This window comes from Musa acuminata, chromosome BXJ1-6 (genome assembly GCF_036884655.1).
Source record: "Musa acuminata AAA Group cultivar baxijiao chromosome BXJ1-6, Cavendish_Baxijiao_AAA, whole genome shotgun sequence".
In the NCBI taxonomy this organism is placed as follows: Eukaryota; Viridiplantae; Streptophyta; class Magnoliopsida; order Zingiberales; family Musaceae; genus Musa; species Musa acuminata.
The window spans coordinates 5788961-5807147 of NC_088332.1; the positions used below are offsets into that span (position 1 = coordinate 5788961).

At 35.0% G+C, this 18187-nt stretch overlaps 1 protein-coding gene across 2 annotated transcripts; it reads left to right on the top strand.

Moving 5' to 3' along the window:
- Positions 1–803: 803 nt before the first annotated feature.
- Positions 804–14876, top strand: LOC103987033 (serine/threonine protein phosphatase 2A 55 kDa regulatory subunit B beta isoform). Of its 2 annotated transcripts, none has more exons than XM_065186405.1 (14): positions 804–1203; positions 3403–3506; positions 3601–3696; positions 3779–3898; positions 5296–5502; positions 5791–5882; positions 8473–8591; positions 10775–10898; positions 11039–11162; positions 12821–12889; positions 12998–13089; positions 13174–13251; positions 14142–14209; positions 14311–14876. In XM_065186405.1, the coding sequence occupies exons 1-14, from the start codon at positions 1086–1088 to the stop codon at positions 14445–14447; spliced, it is 1548 nt and encodes a 515-aa protein (XP_065042477.1). In that variant the 5' UTR covers positions 804–1085; the 3' UTR covers positions 14448–14876. The 2 variants fall into 2 exon arrangements, with proteins under 2 accessions (XP_065042477.1, XP_009403492.2); XM_009405217.3 differs by having other exon boundaries at positions 5296–5499.
- Positions 14877–18187: the final 3311 nt, after the last annotated feature.

The window sequence follows — 18187 nt, forward strand, 5'->3', positions numbered from 1 at the left end:
CTTTTATCAAGAATTTAATCTGTGTATGAAAATTAATCTTTGGAAGAGCCTATTCTAAATTTCAGTTTCAGGATCTTGAAGAACAAGAAGATTGTTCTGTTCTTTTCTTCAAGATAAGGCAGTAACATGCATCCATGGACTCACTTGATCTGTTCTTCTCTTTAGCCTCGTCAGATTGATCACAGTTCAGTATTGATCAGTTTCTGTTTCCTTAATTGAATTTGCTTCTGGGAAGCTTTGGCTCATTTTTCGACTGCTATCGGTATCTAGAGTTGAATGCCTCAAACATTTGTTCATATGTAAGGCCCTTTAATGTTCAAGTCGAGAAAGAACTCAAAGGAATATAATGAATATATCTGATTTAGAGAGTTTAGAATGTTTAAGAGGTATTTTTGGAGGTTTGATGATATTATATTAAAGAATATTTTTTTTGAATAATCACATAGATTCAAATGCTTAGGTGATGTTACGTCTATCGACTCATTAATTATGTTTTATAAGATTTACACGTTTGTGATATTTCTAATTAATTGTTAAAATTAATTATATTACATTTGATGCTTACATGAGTGAAAATTATAGGTTCTTGAATTGAAATATTTTTCTAATTTAATAAAAATAATATAATATATATTTCACTATTTTTTAATTTTTAAAAATTCTAGAGAGAGAGAGAGAGAGAGGAGTGACTGAAATCACTGACACATCACAATCCAACCCAATTCATGAAAGCCCAAAGCTAACATGGGCTGGGCTTTTAAGCCACGACATATAAAATGAGGGCCTTTTATTCATTGAAATGATTGATAACTATAGAGGGAAGCACCGAAAGGGCAGAAAAGAAAGGCATACTACGCCTCATTAGGGCGAAAGGAGACGGGCGACAACGAAGAGCGACATAGCAGAAGATTTCTCCTCTTTCGGTTGAAGATTTGCATCTTCTGCTCCCCCTTTCGTCGTATCAATCTCCGTTCTCATCTTCTCCGACCGCTGGAAACCTTCATGGGAGTAACCCAAGTCGAATTGCACCTGCCCCGATCGCTGATGTCGCGCGGGTAGGGGGCCGATCCCGCCGGAATTGCGGTATGGGGAACGGCGCCGAGGACGCGGGCCCGCCGGTGGGGTCATCCCCGCCGCCGCCGCTCGAGTGGAAGTTTTCTCAGGTTTTCGGAGAGCGGGCGGCTGGGGAGGAGGTCCAGGAAGGTATGGCCTTTCGCATCTCGTTTTGCTGAGCTTAAGGTTTCTTTGGGATTTTGTGCTTTTTCCGAAGTTGCTCTTTTTTTTTTTTACTGGTGCGTCGATTTGATTTGCTTTTGAAACAGTGGAAGTGCCTATGGTCGTAATTTTTATTCTTATGAGTGAGACTGGATTTTTTTTTTGAAGTATAAAATTAGATTCTTCTTGTTGGATATGTTCTCACTTTTAATATATATATATTTTTTGCTTATGAACTTTTTAGTTAATAGTCTTCCATTTAAGCCAAGAGATAATTATCAACTTGCTGCTTGTCGCTGTGCTTCTTTGTCGAAAACATTGGTTGAGCTTTGAGTAATTTTCATGCTTTGTCCGTTTAGTCATGTCATACCCACGCTTTGTGTGGCGTTATCTGTTGGCTGTTAATCTATATTAGTTTGTCTTCTGTCGTTTGCTGCTCTAAGTTTCTTTATTTGCGTTAATAGCAGATTCTTTTCATAAGAAATTGAATATGATGTCTTAGTTGAATTTAAGACAGTAAATTAGTGGGCACTGTACTGAAGAGGTGTTGTTTGGACTTTAGTCTTCACGTGAAATAAAAGGTTCCACATGTGCAACGCTAAGTGAATTTTACAATTCTTAACATTTCTCCAAATGTGATAAAAAGAAAAATTATATCCATCACTGCCTCTGGATGTTGCTTACATTATAGCATCCATAACATTGATTTCATAGCTCTCCTTATATATCATATACAGGGTTAGTGCCTTTTCCTCCCAAGTCGTAGTCTAGCTGTTGCAATCCATGGGCATTATTAAAATGGAACTTAATATATGAGTCATCATTTCGACATCAAATCGGTCCGTACATAATGTTGCTGGTTGAACCAAGATTTTTGAGAACTGCTTGTGTTGCTATTTCAGGACATAATTATTTACTCAATCTTGATATATAAGATGGAGTGCAAGGATTAGACATGTCATATGGAAAGAGATACCTGCATCTTCTGTGTTCATCAATTATATACTTGGGTTGTAAGCTTACTGGAAGATGAAGGTTACTATCTCTAAAAATATAAGATATTTTTAATCTTGTTCAAAATTTCATAATGGAACATTAGTAAACTTTAGTTGATAATATTTATTGTTTACATGTTGTTAATTGATTAGCTGATTGAACAAGGGGGAATGATACTTGTTGTATAGGGAATTCTTTGTATGAAGATATATTATATTCCTATGCAAGCATGCATTAATTATATTCCTATCTTTGAAAGGGTAGAATGAAATGAATTAATTATATTCCTATGCATTTCTCTGTGTGCTTGTGTTTCGTTGTTACATTATACAAAGATAAACCAGGTGAAGACATATAGTTAAAATAGATCTATTGAGATACAGTGAGGCTTCTTTCCTACTGTTAGATATCAAAAGATATCTTGAATGCATGGATTAAAAACATAATTGAGTGAGTGGAGAAGATGGTGGTTGACGGCTTTAATGATTAAAAGAATGATGGACCAACTCAATCTATGTTATCCATCAGAGCTGAACCCCACTCAATATGAAAGATGGTGTACCTCATTAGCTGATCAAAGCTGAAGACTTGGCAACTTAGGAAGGTCTGTTGGTGCTAAAGATATTTCTTGCAGGGGGTTATTATTTTAGATCCTTACCATCAAGGATGCAGACTACGTTCTTTGCGAGACAGAAAGCAGGGAGTTTAAATTATAATTTTTGAATTTAATTTGTCATATATTGCATCAGGAGTCGGAAGGGCTTTTCTTCTATACCTAGAAGCTGGCTTCTATGACTGTGTCTAATATGTGCATAATTTGGATAACAAAAGTGTGTGGAGCAGAATAAACACCACCATACTATGAAGCTATTAAAGACAAATTTAAGGGGAAGTTCTAGAAAGATATTTTTCTTTTTTTTAATCACAAGCATATTTTTGATCCTACGGGCAGTGATATTCAACCACATGATGATCATTGTGAGAAGGCTAACTGAATTCTACATGTGTAAGGTGTAGGACTTGTTAAATAAAATTTAGAATTTGATGATGATTTTAACAATGGTTTGCTGCAGGGCACTAGAGACAATGATGGTTTTTTTAATCATTTTTCTCATAGTTTTTAATATATTCCTGGCTTCTCCTGAACCTGTGCATTACTTGCTGACCTTTTTGTTGTTTGTTTTTTTGCAGTTGATATTATTTCAGCCATTGAATTTGATAAATCTGGTGACCATCTTGCCACCGGAGATCGAGGAGGACGTGTTGTTTTATTTGAAAGGACGGATGTTAGGAATGTACGTTAATTGCCTTATCTTCAAGTCACTGCCTGTTTTTGCGATATTGTGTTCTTCATTTGTTATTTTTATTTTCTGTGTTTTTGATCTTCAGCTTGGCTCCCGGAAGGACCTGGAGGCGCAAGATTATCCAATTAGTAGGCACCCTGAGTTCCGCTACAAAACCGAGTTTCAAAGCCATGAACCAGAGGTCTGAATGACCAATTTCTGAAATATAAGGATTTTACAATGTTGAATATAATTTGATTTGAATTTTTGTGTTATCACTTCAGTTTGACTATCTAAAAAGCTTGGAAATAGAGGAGAAGATCAATAAGATCAAATGGTGTCAAGCAGCCAATCATGTTCTTTTTCTTCTTTCTACTAATGACAAGACAATTAAATACTGGAAGGTAGGCTTTATTCTCATTCAGACTGTCATTGTTACTCGTTTACTTTGATCACTGATCACTGATGAGAACTATTTGCTTTTTGTGAATTTGTAATACTCTTTGAAATCAAACATTGGATCTGCTTGTTAACTTTCTGATTGAGTATAAATAACCTGGCCACCTGATTTGTGCTCTTCTACAAGAGTTTTTTTTTATATGTTTGCTTTTCTCAATCTTGTATTAGTTTCTCATATTGACCGTACTTACGAGTTACATTTAGGATAGCATATGCTAGCTACCTGAACCACGGCAGTCAGCAACAACGTATTAGCATGGCATTGCTGAATGAGGGTGCACCAAAACTGCACTGAGCTCCAGAGTTACTATCCAACCATGTGGATTTACAATTTTTTTATGCATGATATCCTACCTCTAGGCTTTTGATTGAGGAGCAATTGTAGTTTCTGTGCTGCATTAATAGATTATAATTCCACTATCATGAAACTGAACTAAACATCATAGTCTTGGTACTTTTGATTGTCTTGAAACTTTTTACCGTTTGTGGCTGCTGAGAATTGTTGACTGCATTTATATGGGCATCCAGAATTTTTTTTTGCACTCTTTCTACAGTTTCATTTAATTTTAAAGAGTATAGAAAAATCATTGCAACCTTCTATTTTTTTGCTTTATACCTATTTTATTGTCTCTAGTACATTCAGTGTCATGTATTATTATTGATGCTTTCGTACTAATTTCAACTATTTGTTACTAAGTTTTACTTCCAACCTTTTGGTTCTGACATAGGTTTGACTAGATTTTCTTATGATGTATTGTACTTCATATATCGTTCTTTTTTTCCAGTAACATCTACTTGTCACTTCTTTGTATACATTGCTTGCATCTGCAAATTTGTGTCTTTCCTAGTTTTCTTTTCACTAAAGAAATATATTTCAAAGAGAAAAACAAACTGTGCTGAAACAAGTTTGTGTATGTAAATATAGGATCTTGTCTAGTTTGTTTGTTTCAAATGAAAATGCATATAAGTGTTCAAAGAAACTCTATGCTTTCATGTTTTTGGTAATAAAACATTTGGATCCTTGAACTTTTAGTGAATTATAATGAATTTTTCAAGAAAAAGAACTTTGATACTCGTGATAATTAAATTTGAGATTGAGTTTTGACCTGTGATACGTAAAACAGATTCCGAATTTGGAGTTGGCCACTTAAAAATGCTTGCTTTTCCATCTTGTTATGCTTAATACCTTATTGTTTGTAGTTGATTAAGTCAAGAAGATTTCTAGTTACCTTTTTGTTTATGGTTGTTTTAAGCTATGATTATGCCACTCTTCTTGAATGATATCCTGTTATGTTCACTCTCTTTTGCTCTGTTAATATTTGTTGCCTTTATATCTGTACAGGTGCAGGAAAAGAAAGTCAAGAAGATCTCTGAGATGAATGTGGATGCTTCTCAAGCTGTACAAAATGACAACATTGCTAGCTCAAGTACGATTAGTCCTAGAGGATATCTTCCAAATGGCAGATGTCCAGAAAGGCCCCATGGTCAGTTGAATAATGACTTGTCCATGCCTCCTGGAGGGTTTCCATCACTACGTCTGCCAGTGGTAGTTGTGCTTAGCCGAACCTATTGTTCATAATGAAAGTTGATTTGTAATTTGGATGCATGAGTGAAGAAAAGACATTCAGATATGAAGTACATCCATTCAGAAAATTGACTGGGTTGCTATAACTAACTGGCACATCTAAGTTGCATATGCCTTTCATCATTCCAGCATTTTATGAACTGGTGGCTTCTTTTATTTGTCTGCATCCCTTTCTGTCATGTCGTTTTGTGAAGTATGGTATTACTGCTATAGTGAATAATGGTCACTTTGTATGTTCATTTGTATTCGTAGGTGACAAGCCAAGAGACAAGTCTCATTGCCAGATGTAGAAGGACATATGCTCATGCTCATGATTACCATATAAATTCCATTTCAAATAACAGGTGAATCATATATATTATAGTTATTTTAGTGTCCTAGTTCCTTATCCTTTCTATTTCTTTCATGCTCTTGCTGCTTTCTATCAAAGCTCATTCAATCTTTCTTTTCATCTTATTAGCTGAATTTGTTTCTTATGGTGTGGATAAAGTATTAATGAGCTGTATCTGGTGCCATTATGGACCTATTGATGCCATTACCTACTTCAGCTATCCAATCGATCTTTTCTAGGCAACCTACATCTTCTTTTAACTAAACAATCTACTAAGTAAGATGCTTTTAGGAATGATATTCACTTGGAGGCAATTTTTGATGTTTTATAAATAGCAGAGCATAGATGCGGAATCAATAAAACTGCCGACAAAGTGAAGCAATGTAAACAATAATCTCAATTTTTTTAACATGAACAAGTGAGTATACTGTTATACCCATTCTATTCTCTTTTTAATTGGCAAACATGTGAATACATACAAACAAAGCTAGTAATGTAAACATGTAATTCACTTGGAGGCAATTTTTGATGTTTTACAAATAGCAGAGGATAGATGCGGCAACAATAATAATCTCACTTTTTTAACATGAACAAATGAATATGCTGTTATACCCAATCTATTCTCTTTCTAGTTGGCAGACATGTGAATATGTAAAAACAAGGCTAGTAGTAAAGATGACACACTCGGTTGTCTGATATGAGCAAATGACTGTTCAAGTTGGTGTTCAAGTTGGTTCTGACATTGCTTCTGATGATATGGTGAATTACATGGTCACCTAAGGTATCATTTTGAAGTAATGGATCTGAGGCAGATGCATATAGTTTGAATACAGTGACCAAATTGCATATCCCTTTTAGTTTTAACTTGATTTCTGTTGTATGGTAGCTTGTTGGAATGCATTGTCAATTTGCGAGAGCTATTATTTGAAATTTGAATTTGGGATTTGGATCTATCTTAATGGCGGCAAAAGATCCATGTAACCAATTCTAAATAGTTGGGACTTGCTGCTTTGTTGTTGTTGTCGTTGATCCGTCTTCTTATCATGCTAAGACAAGCTCCATAAAGCATGTTGTAAGAAAGATATAATTAGTCAGTTATGAGATCTCTTTGTCAAAAACGTTTGTAGCTATTGATTTTTAATGATTATATGAATACAAAAAAGTACCTTGAATAGCATTATAGATACAATATTCATAAATTCACTTCATAAAAGCTTTTCACATCCAGTTGATGATATTTTATTCATTGTTAAGATGAATCCTTTTTAGTAATGATCTACTCTGTCGCACTACAATTATAATTTTTAATAATGTACATCATGATTCTATGTAGTTTCTGGTACTGTACGAAGATAACTTGAGATTTTACATGATTCTAATAACATGATTCTACATGATAACTTGATTGAGAGATACGTGGAGCTATTAATTTCTAATTTTCTTTTCATTATTGCTATATACCATTTCTGAGGTGCAAAGTTCTGATTGTTTCCAATACATCTGACAAATATAGTGGACTCTGGCAACTTTTTGTGAGTAGAGACGCCGTTTCTAGACTCATAGAATGATGGCCATATTTGGAAGTTAAACCGAACATTTTGTTGTGCATACTTCTTGTTCAAGATTTTCATTGAAGAATAAAAATTCTAACCGTAATATGCATGTTCATGTATTTATATTGAACTCTGGATGGATTCAATGCTTAGTTGTCTTCATCCTTGCATTCGTGCTGGCATTTCAGGATATCCTTTTGTCATTGGGCTGCCCAAGTTATAAGATAGTGCCTTTGCATCTGATGATTTTCTTTCCTTTGCTTGTGCTGACAGTAACTGAGATTCCTTGGTGCAAAAAAGCCAAAAGACTTTGAACTCCTTGAATTTAAGTTGAAATTCTGTCAGTGAACAGGTCAGGCCTTTTTAAAAACTTCTGTCCATGCCAACCAAACATGGTCCAGTTGATTAAATTAGCGGCAATGTTTAAACCAGGAGAGTTACTTTGAAAGCCCTATTAGATTTAGCTGGGAAAGGACTCAAAGAGTCCTTACTCTACTGGAACAGATGTTGGAATATGTGTATTGTCATCCAGATTTTGTCATCTGTATGAACTGTATTGTTGAGTTTATAGGCCCCTTTAAGGCACCAAACAAGACTGACCAGTTCAACAACAGCAGTAACAGTAGCACTTACATATTTTAGGACTTAACAATATTATATTTTCAGCATATATCTCATGCATTTAGGATTATTCTAGACTAGTTTACAAAACTCGTTGGATTAGAAGACTTCGGCATCAGTAGGCGTAACGATAGACAAGGATGTAAGAGTTTAAGATTAATGTATTGACAATGTCTTTCTTCTCTATGCTAAATGCTAATAATGTTCGTCTTATTTCTCTAGTCCCTAGTTGATGAACTTGCTTATATGCTTTAAAGGACAAGTTCTCTTGTCTGTGCCAGATGATTACTGTTATCAACTTTACCTGCTCTATTGTTCAATTATATTACATACTGCAATATTTTTTTTTAGTTGCTAGATATGGTTGAAAGCTTACCGGTGTTTTGAACTTCAATGAAACAAACAGCTGATTTTCTTTCTTCTACTCAGTGATGGTGAAACATTCATATCAGCTGATGATCTGAGAATAAATCTTTGGAATTTGGAGATCTGCAATCAAAGCTTTAATATTGTTGATGTGAAGCCTGCAAATATGGAGGATTTAACTGGTATTACTTCTTGATTTTAGTTGTCTAAGTATATAAGTTTTAGAGGCTTGAATAGACACTTTTAAGCTATAGTTAGCCATGTCGTGAATCTTGAACACATTTTCTACTGAAAATAAAACATAATTGCCATCCGTGAAATTGTTCATCGGTATATTTATATTCATTAGTTGGGACATCATGACATCTTCTTGTTGTCGTAGTTGTTGTTATCTGCGTATTCTTATAAATCCATCTTATTTTTTATAATTTGGAATAATTCATTTCATGAGCTGTTTTTTTATGGAAATAGGCAGTGGATCAATATTGATTATGCTATCAGTCAACTTCATTTTGTGTGGATTAAAATGAATTTTGTATTAGCTCTCTCTTAAAACAAGAAGCTGTTTCATCAGCTGGTCTTTTAATGATTGTTTCTGGCCCAAAATAACATTGACTTGGCCTGAGGACTTGAGATTGACTCATATATGGCCTTAAAAACCACAAAAAATCTGCCCACAATTTTAAGTTGCAAGCCTAATATGAAGCAAGTTGATTAATGAACCATTAGAACCTTAACTAATTGAGAATTTAATCTGTGCCGAAGATTTTGTAGCTGCTTGAGAATAATTTGCAGTTCTGTTACTCCATGTTGAATAAACAAGTGCCCATATATGTTGGTTGTGTTTTAATTTATCCTTTTATCAGCTATATGTGCATCACAATAAATCGTGGAACTAGTTTTTCCTAGTGATTTCAATAGGCGCTCGGGCGCTCACCTAGGCGCTCGGGCGAGGCGAGGCCTGAGTGCCTCGCTTCATGTCCAGGCGCCTCGCTTTAAAGAGGCGCTCGCCCGAGCCCAGGCATTGGGCGTTTCAGGCGAGCGCCTAGGTTAAACCAGGCGATCGAACCAAATTTTTAGGTCTGGTTGGTCTCTGGTGCTTTAGTTGGTTCAATCGAACCAACTAAATCACCGATATCAGGCTCCCTCTCGTGATTTCCCCGACTTCCCCAACCCTAACACTTACGATTTTGCCGCTGAGATTTCTTCTCCGTTGTCGCTGCTCGCCGTTATTGTCGCTACTCGTCGCTACCACAATCGCTGCTCGCCGCTGCCACAATCTCTGGTTGGTCTCTGGTGCTTTAGTTGGTTCAATCGAACCAACTAAATCACCGATATCAGGCTCCCTCTCGTGATTTCCCCGACTTCCCCAACCCTAACACTTACGATTTTGTCGCTGAGATTTCTTCTCCGCTATCGCTGCTCGCCGCTACTGTCGCTACTCATCGCTACCACAATCGCTGCTCGCCGCTGCCACAATCGCTGCTCGCCGCTGCTGTTGCCGCTCCCATTGTCGCTCGCCGCTCCCGCTCCAGCTACGGCTGTCGCCTTCTACCGTTGCCGTTGCCTCAGCAGCCTCGGTCTTCTCACACTCTTCTCACTATAGTATTAACAGTATATTAACAGTATACTGCTAACTGTATACTAATAATAGTATTTTTTTTATTATATTAATAATATATTAATTTGATTTTAATACTATTAATTTTATTTTATTTAATAGTATATTTTTTATTTTAAAAAATAAAAAATATTATTATGATTTATTTATTTATTGTGATTGTGTACCCAATTTTCTTAATTTAATAGCATATTTTTTATTTAAATAATTATATTTATTAATTATATTATATATTTTTATATTTTAGCGTCTCGCTTCGCTTGGGCGAGCGCCTAACGCCTCGGGCGTTTTTGGACCTTGACGCCTATTGGCGCCTAGCGCTCTTAAATCATTGGTTTTTCCATTGTTAAGCCAGAAGCTAAGACACCGGCTCATCTTCAGCTTCTGCATTGCTTTTTGAATGCCATTTGGATGTGTGATTTTATGAGGAAAAAAGATGGTGACATTAAGATTCTTTAGATGCTTGCTTGGAACTTCTCTCTAGAACTTGTAAGATGTGGCTTCATGATGTATGGCAATTATATTTCAGATTATTTGGTTTTTAACCTATCTCCCATATTGTTTCTCTTCTAAAGTCCCTTTGCTCGTCCAATTTTGCTGGTATTTCATCATGTTATGTTCACAATGTACATATATTATGCCCTTCACATTTGCTGTTTCAGTCTTTTGATACATTATTACCTTGACTTTTGGTTTTGGAGTTATGATGATTGTTTTTTAATCGTAAATTCTGTGACATTTTAGAGGTTATAACATCTGCTGAGTTTCATCCAACCCATTGTAACATGCTGGCATATAGTAGTTCAAAGGGTTCAATCCGTCTTATAGACTTGCGGCAGTCGGCTTTGTGTGATAACCATTCTAAAATGTAAGTATTTCCTTCTTGCATATTGTATTTCACCTATATTGGGGTTGTGTCTTAAATATACTCTACTTGTCGCTAAAACAAATTTTGGCCTTAAATTTTTTATCTCATCTACTATAGCTAATAAGAGACCTTTCCAACAGGTTTGAGGAGCACGAGGCACCTGGCTCAAGATCTTTTTTCACAGAGATCATTGCCTCAATTTCAGATGTTAAATTTGCAAAGGATGGAAGGCACATCCTTAGTCGTGATTATATGACTCTTAAGGTTCTTCCTTTTCATTCTTCTACCTGGTTTTGGATTAATACTAGAGCAGTTTAGTATTAATTAGTTCATTATTTTGGATTAGATAAGATGTTTTTTATTTGCTAAATAATTAACTATGCATCAATTGCATCAGTAACAATAATAGTTTAAAAACGATAGACACTAAGATGTTTGTGGTGCCCATGTCTGTGTTATTAATTAATACTTGTACTTAATGCATTTCAGATACTTTAAATTATATTAGGATACAATAGGACATTTGTACATCTACACGTAAATGTAGGAGCTAATGTCGTCCATACAAGGCTTCAAGATATCTTGAGCATTGCTAATAGGAATGTAATTTGGACTTTTGATCAGTTCATTATTATCCTTTATATGCAATCCTTTTTTTTAGATCATTTCTATTTATAAAATGGTTATTATACGTCTTATAGTTACATATATGATGATCATATATATCCTCTCAAAATTTTATGAATCATAACAATTCAACAAATATAAATGTATTAATTGCTGTGTTCATCCCATGTCATTTTGTAAATTTTTAAGGTCTGCTATGTTATGCCCTATATAAAACTTGTGTTGGTGGCCTAGTACTGTCTTGTTCATCATGGCCATGCTTCGGAAGCTATTAGCATTGTGGGTTCATTTTTTTTTTCATTTTTTTGTGCTTTTGTTGTTTTGAGCTTTTCTTGTAGATTCTAGAGTAGGAATATCTGTGGATCTGATTTATTTTAATTTTTATTATACTTGTAGACATTGATGAGATTGAATAATTTTGGCATTCTATATTTCACACCACAGTTATGTAGGATGCAATAACATCCTAATTGGAATGAGCAACAGGGTTTATGGTGTTCCAGGGGATTAGAGAGGTTTTATGTAACTATGGGTCAATTCTAACACTGAAGTTTCTCGATCTTAACCAAACACTACTTAACCCAACCAAACATGGGGCCGGAAATTTATCGACCTTAATCCAACTTAATTTTGAGTTGGATTGGAATACTTGGGATGTGTGTATAATTATGTATAGCTACAATATGTAAACACAAAAAAGATACTAAATAATAATATATAATATATGTATTTTTTATTGTCTGATTGGGATTGTCGGTACAAGTTGAGTTCTTGCTAGGCTTGGCTGTGGGTCTTCAATAAACTCCAATCCAACCCACTGATTCTTGTTCATTCCTTTTTTCTTTCTTTGGAGTGATAACATAAGCCAAATTGAGGTATTGTCAAAACTTCCTACCCAAATTCACACGTGCATACACACACACAGACGCATATACAGAGAAAAACAATCCTGTCCAATGTTTAAATTGGGTCGGTTCATCCCAAGTTCAGTCTTGCAGTCCTACTGTGTTGCCTCTCCAATCACCACCAGTATAGGTGATGTGGAAGGCACAAACCTGTGGAGAATGTATTGCTCTATATTGAGTTGAACTGTTGACAAATGATTTGAACCTCTTATTTGTGGATTGTGTTATTGCGTTATATTACTGCTTGTATTGTCCTATATCTGGTTAGGGATAATAGAATGTTCTCCCATGAATTTGTGAAAAAGAAAGTCATAATTTTGGTTCTTGTTTTTCCTTTACTTTTTAAGAAATTGTTCTTTGCCTCACATATAAATCTCGCCTATCCATCAGCTGTGGGACATCAATATGGAGTCGGGTCCTGTTGCTACTTTTCAGGTCCATGAGTACTTAAGGCCTAAGGTGAGCTTTTGTTTTCAAAGTTTGTGTTCTCCCTTTAATTTGGATTGACAGTGTTGTATCTAATACCAAGAAAGGAATAATGTGACCTAATTTCTCATTGCCCTGCAGCTATGTGATCTATATGAGAATGATTCTATTTTTGACAAATTCGATTGCTGCCTAAGTGGTGATGGGTTGCATGTGGCAACTGGTTCTTATAGGTATATATTTGCAATTATTCAGTGATATTTTGTGTTTCTGTTTATGATGTGTAATTATTACCTTTACCATCATTTCAATTGCAGCAATCTTTTTCGTGTGTTTGGCTGTATTCCTGGAAGTAATGAAGCAACAACTCTGGAGGCCAGTAAAAATCCAATGAGGTATTTTAGCTACTATTGAGTTTCTTATGGTTTAGGGTGCATTTACTTGTAGTGTAGGCTCTATTTGCTTGGTAGCGAAGGAACTTTTCATTGATATCATGGTTAAAATTATTAAAAGACAATCTTAATCATGCCTCAGCATTATGTCTGTCCAACAAGCCCTTTTGAAACAAATTTACCTAGAGTGTGGATTGCTTTACTGCATGGAAATAGAGCAGGATTGTAGAACGTTACTAGTCTTGAATTGAGCAGGGTTAGACTTCTTATTATTAGTTGGAATGAAATATGCTTATTTGGACTATGAAACACATATACAATATGTATATATTTATACATCGATGCACAAATATTATACGAATGAGGGTTCAAGGTTCGTTCACAAGCATGACCTAACCACAAGTATAACCATCTATTGAATGTGTATGTTCTTTTTTTTCTTTGTTTTTTTAGGACATTCATAATGTTGTTGTTTTTCCATTCCTAATTGTAAATTTTTATCCTGTTGTTTTTTTTGTAAAATAGTTTTGATATCAACTAAGATAATTTGTTGTCTAGAATTTGGAATATATTGTATATTGAGACCTAGCATGCCATACTGATGTCTATTGTGACCAAGAAATCTGCGACCTCTGCAAAATGGAACTTGGTTTGTGGCACATTCTGAGAGTTAAATCGTCTTCTTTTTTGTCATCCATTTTTCTTCGAGGAACTAAGAGGTAGATGGGGATTTCTGACATTTGTCCCCTCGCTCTCATTTTTTTGTTAAAACCAATATGATCTAATTATGGTGGATCTTATAATTGAAGAGAGTTTTCATGATCTTATTTTATCAAATATGATTGAAGCATTTAATATGGCTGACCTTTACCTTTTTGTGTTAAATTATATAGGCGACAAGTGCAGACCCCCTCAAGGCCTGCAAAATCTCTGGGCAGCTTTGCCCGTGTTGTCAGACGAGGTTTTGCTTATTCCCTAAGAGGATTTTTTTCCTATAAATTATTTTTTAAAGCGCATACTTTGTGCTATATGCTGTCTCATGTTTGAGTTGAATGGACACAGGAGCAGAAAGCCCAGGAGTTGAAGCTAATGGAAATTCATATGATTTCACAACCAAATTACTCCATTTAGCTTGGCACCCAACTGAAAGTTCAATTGCCTGTGCCGCTATGAACAGTTTGTATATGTATTCTGCATGAAGATGGCACCGGAAGGGGGAGTCTCATTTTGCAAAATTTATTTCATTTTGGTTTGCTTCTGAAGGCAACACAATGAGCAAGACGCAGGACAGTGGAATCTCGCATGCTTATATCGGGACCAGAAAACACAATGCAAATTGACGAGGCAACTTGTATCTTCCATTGCAGGGGCAGCGTATGTTTTTTTTTATCTCGGAAAAGATGAAAAATATCTTTTCTAATCATATCCTATTTCAAGGGTCCCAAGTAAATGTAGCTAGCTCCCTTGCAGCTAATACAGACGGCATTTCCATGTCGAAGTCACAAAGGTGCTGTTCAGCATCTGCCACCAAAGGGCATGGGTGCTTGTATTGTTGGACTTGCATGTCAAGAGTTTGTGAAAGTTGTCATCATGATTCTTGTTCAAATCTATATTGTACACTTAGATGATGTCTCAGCTTCTTCTTGATATCTGGATTATTAATATTTTTGCGGACTAGCAATTCCACAGATGACATAATATCGTTTCTCTTCCATTTGTTGAGCTGTCAAATAAGAGCAGGCCTGGATGCCTTCTGATGTGTGATCAGTTGTATCCTACTTAAGGTCTAGTTTCTTGTTTGTAGGTGAATGCTTCATGTTATCATGTTTCGATCTGTAATTGCTGATATTATTAGCCAGCAAACACAAGTTGCCATAATTATGTGATCCTACAAAAAAATAATAATAATTATATGACTCTATTATGTTTCGTTCTTTGAACTAATCTTCCGCATCAAAAGAAGTTTTGCATCCTCACTCCCCACCCCCCATTGCTTTGGTTTGATGTTAGGTTGTTGGAGATAGACATATTATATTGGTATTTATATAGTTATGAAAGTTAAGTATGTCTGTTTATTTATTTTAACTTTATCGATTTTATCAATGAAAATATAAAAATAAATTATATAAAGGTAATTTTAATGTTTTAGTTTATGATGACGAATGACGATATGACTAGGGGTTGTGAGTAGTTGTTGCGGATGAGGAGAGCGACGATTAGAGGTGAGAGTCGTTTTGCATATGTGTCGATGCTGTAGTTATGGAGCAGTCCTTTCATTATTCTGCATTAATGTCGACATCAACGTAGTTGTGAGTTACGAAAGGGTCGCTTGACCTTTGCATCAGTGTCGATGTAGATACAGAGCAAGTCGACACAACTATCGAGCGACGAAAGGGTCATCGACATCAACGACCCTTTTGTCGCTCGGTAACTACATCAACGCCGATGTCGTTGTCGAGTGGTCCTCATCTCTTGTCGTCGTTCTCCTCAACCACAACAACCATTAATGGGCCCTTGCGGTATCGTCATCCGCCACCACTGATGTCGCTCGTCACCATCAATTGGAATATTAAAACAATTATTTTACCCTTTGTTTTCATTGGTAAAACCGATGATGTTAAGGTAAATGAATCTAGATATTTTATTTTTATAATTATAGAGATGTTAATATAATTTTTTAAAAATATAGGGATTGAAATGTTAACGACAAGGAGTAATAAATAATAACCCTCAAATCTATCACATTTATTTTTAAATATATATTATATGCAATCCATTATAGCAAAATTGTTGTCATAAATTGATCAATGAAAGGATAATTTTGTTTTTAAATAACTAGTTCTTTTAAAGATTGAACGGAGTACGAAGAGTCGGTGAACACAACAGCAACTCCTATCTATGAGAAGAGTATCTATGAGAACAGCATCCCTGTCAGATCGTTCCTTGATGTCTTCTTCTTCTTTGGAGGCCTTTTTAAGTTCAGAAATGCCGCTCCTCCTCCAATCGGAGGAAATACACGAAGATTTGATGATTCGAGCTCGAGGAAGACGAGGAAGAGGAGGAGAAGAGGTTCTCCATTCGCAAAGCGGTAGCCTCGATAAAGACCTGCACAGAAGAAAATAGAGTAGATGACCGGTGAACGAACGAACACGGATAAATTATTGTTTATCATTCCGTCGAAGCATAAATACTGAGATCAGACAATTCTACAAAATCCTTTGTTACGCCGAAGCATAACTACTGGGATCAGACAAGCATAATCGAACGATTACTTTAGTAGTATGACGAAGATAGACAACTTCGTTAGCCGCATGATCTCTCTTTTTGTTGATTTCTAGCAGAATAAATCTCTCTGTCTTTTTCCTGAATCTGAAATATTACATGTAGCTGGTAATGAGAATTGAAGTTTTGCCGAACGTGGCCAGAAAAGATGCATCACGATTTATAATTACGGGTGATGAATCGTTCATCAAAGATCCCGAATCATATTAGAATAAATCCGCATCCCTATTCATATTTTTCTGAAAGTGACAGTCTTTGACTGTTGTTAGCAAGTTCTTGGAATTGAATCTCTCTTTTAGCTTAGCTACTAAACTATATCCTATGAATCTCACCTTTTTAACTTAGCTAGTAAAACTGTTAATAGCAATGTCATGGGTTCCATTTTCATCTTCTTCACCACCTTACTTATCCTTACATGTCACACCAATTTCTTCTTCGTTTATAGTTATCCATAATGATTCGTTTAACGTTCACAAAAATTATTTTTTTAGAAAGAAAGTTACTATTCATAGTCTGATTTTACTATTGACAAGCCTTATATGCTATTGATAACTTTTAAAAAATAATAAAATAGTATTTTATTATATATAATTCTTGTATTATCAATTTCAATTTTTTTTTCCTTTCCTACCTACCCTTATTTTATTTTACAATTGTTGTCGTCATCACTCATCATTGCGAGTGACAGCATTAGAGACTCAATATAGTTATGCAAGTTATGGATTTGAAGACATAAATTCTCTTATATTCAAAGAAACTATATGAGACTTATCAATGGATAGGTTTTTTCCGTGCAAATAAATCAATCCGTTCAAAGATTGATTTGTTGGAGTTCTATAGTCAACTTTAACCCGAAGAGTTTCTTGATTGATTTAATACTATTAAAAAATTCTTTGAGTACAAGGAGACCCCTGAAGATAGAAATGTAAAATTAATTATTATGAGGTTTTGAGATTATACAATCTGGTGGGGCAAGGTGTAAGAGATGCACTTTTGAAAAGGGAAAACAAGGATTTCATCTTGGGAGAAGATGAAATCTCGACATATCGAAAATTTTTTCCATCTGATAAATACATCGAGGAGGCTTCTAAAGAAATTATACCCAAAAAATGTGAAAGCTTGTTAATCTATAGAGCGCTTATTATTTCAAGAGATGATTCTAACGAAGAATGATTAAAGAATAATATTTTAAAACATACTATAACTCTTAAGGCAAAATTTGTTTTCTTGTTATTAAGAGTGGCAACTGTGTCAACATTGTGTCTCAAGAAATAATGGACAAACTCAAGCGTAAGATAGAATCATATCTTAAATCATATGAGTGCACGGTTATAGAAAAATAATGAGTTATGAGTTATCAATCGATGCATAGTTTCTTTTTCGATGAACAAAAATTATAAAGATGATATGTGGTGTAATATAGTACCAATGGATGTTAACTATATGCTCTTAGGAAGATCATGACAATATGATAAGTGTGCTATGCATGATAGTAGAAAGAACACCTATCTTTTTAAATTCAAGGGAGTTAGAATTATACTTTTTCCATGCAAATAAGAGTTTGCTTCTAAACCTTTAACCCAAAAGCAAGAAAATAAATTTCTTACTTTAAATAAGTTTTACGAGAGAAAGCAAAGAAAATGGAGTTATATTTATA

Excerpts from the sequence above, each read along its gene's own strand:
- LOC103987033 (XM_065186405.1), top strand. The coding sequence starts at position 1,086 with ATGGGGAACGGCGCCGAGGACGCGGGCCCGCCGGTGGGGTCATCCCCG. Across the intron at positions 3,899-5,295 it reads AGACAATTAAATACTGGAAG|GTGCAGGAAAAGAAAGTCAA; the intron begins GTAGGCTTTATT and ends ATATCTGTACAG. Across the intron at positions 5,883-8,472 it reads AATTCCATTTCAAATAACAG|TGATGGTGAAACATTCATAT; the intron begins GTGAATCATATA and ends TCTTCTACTCAG.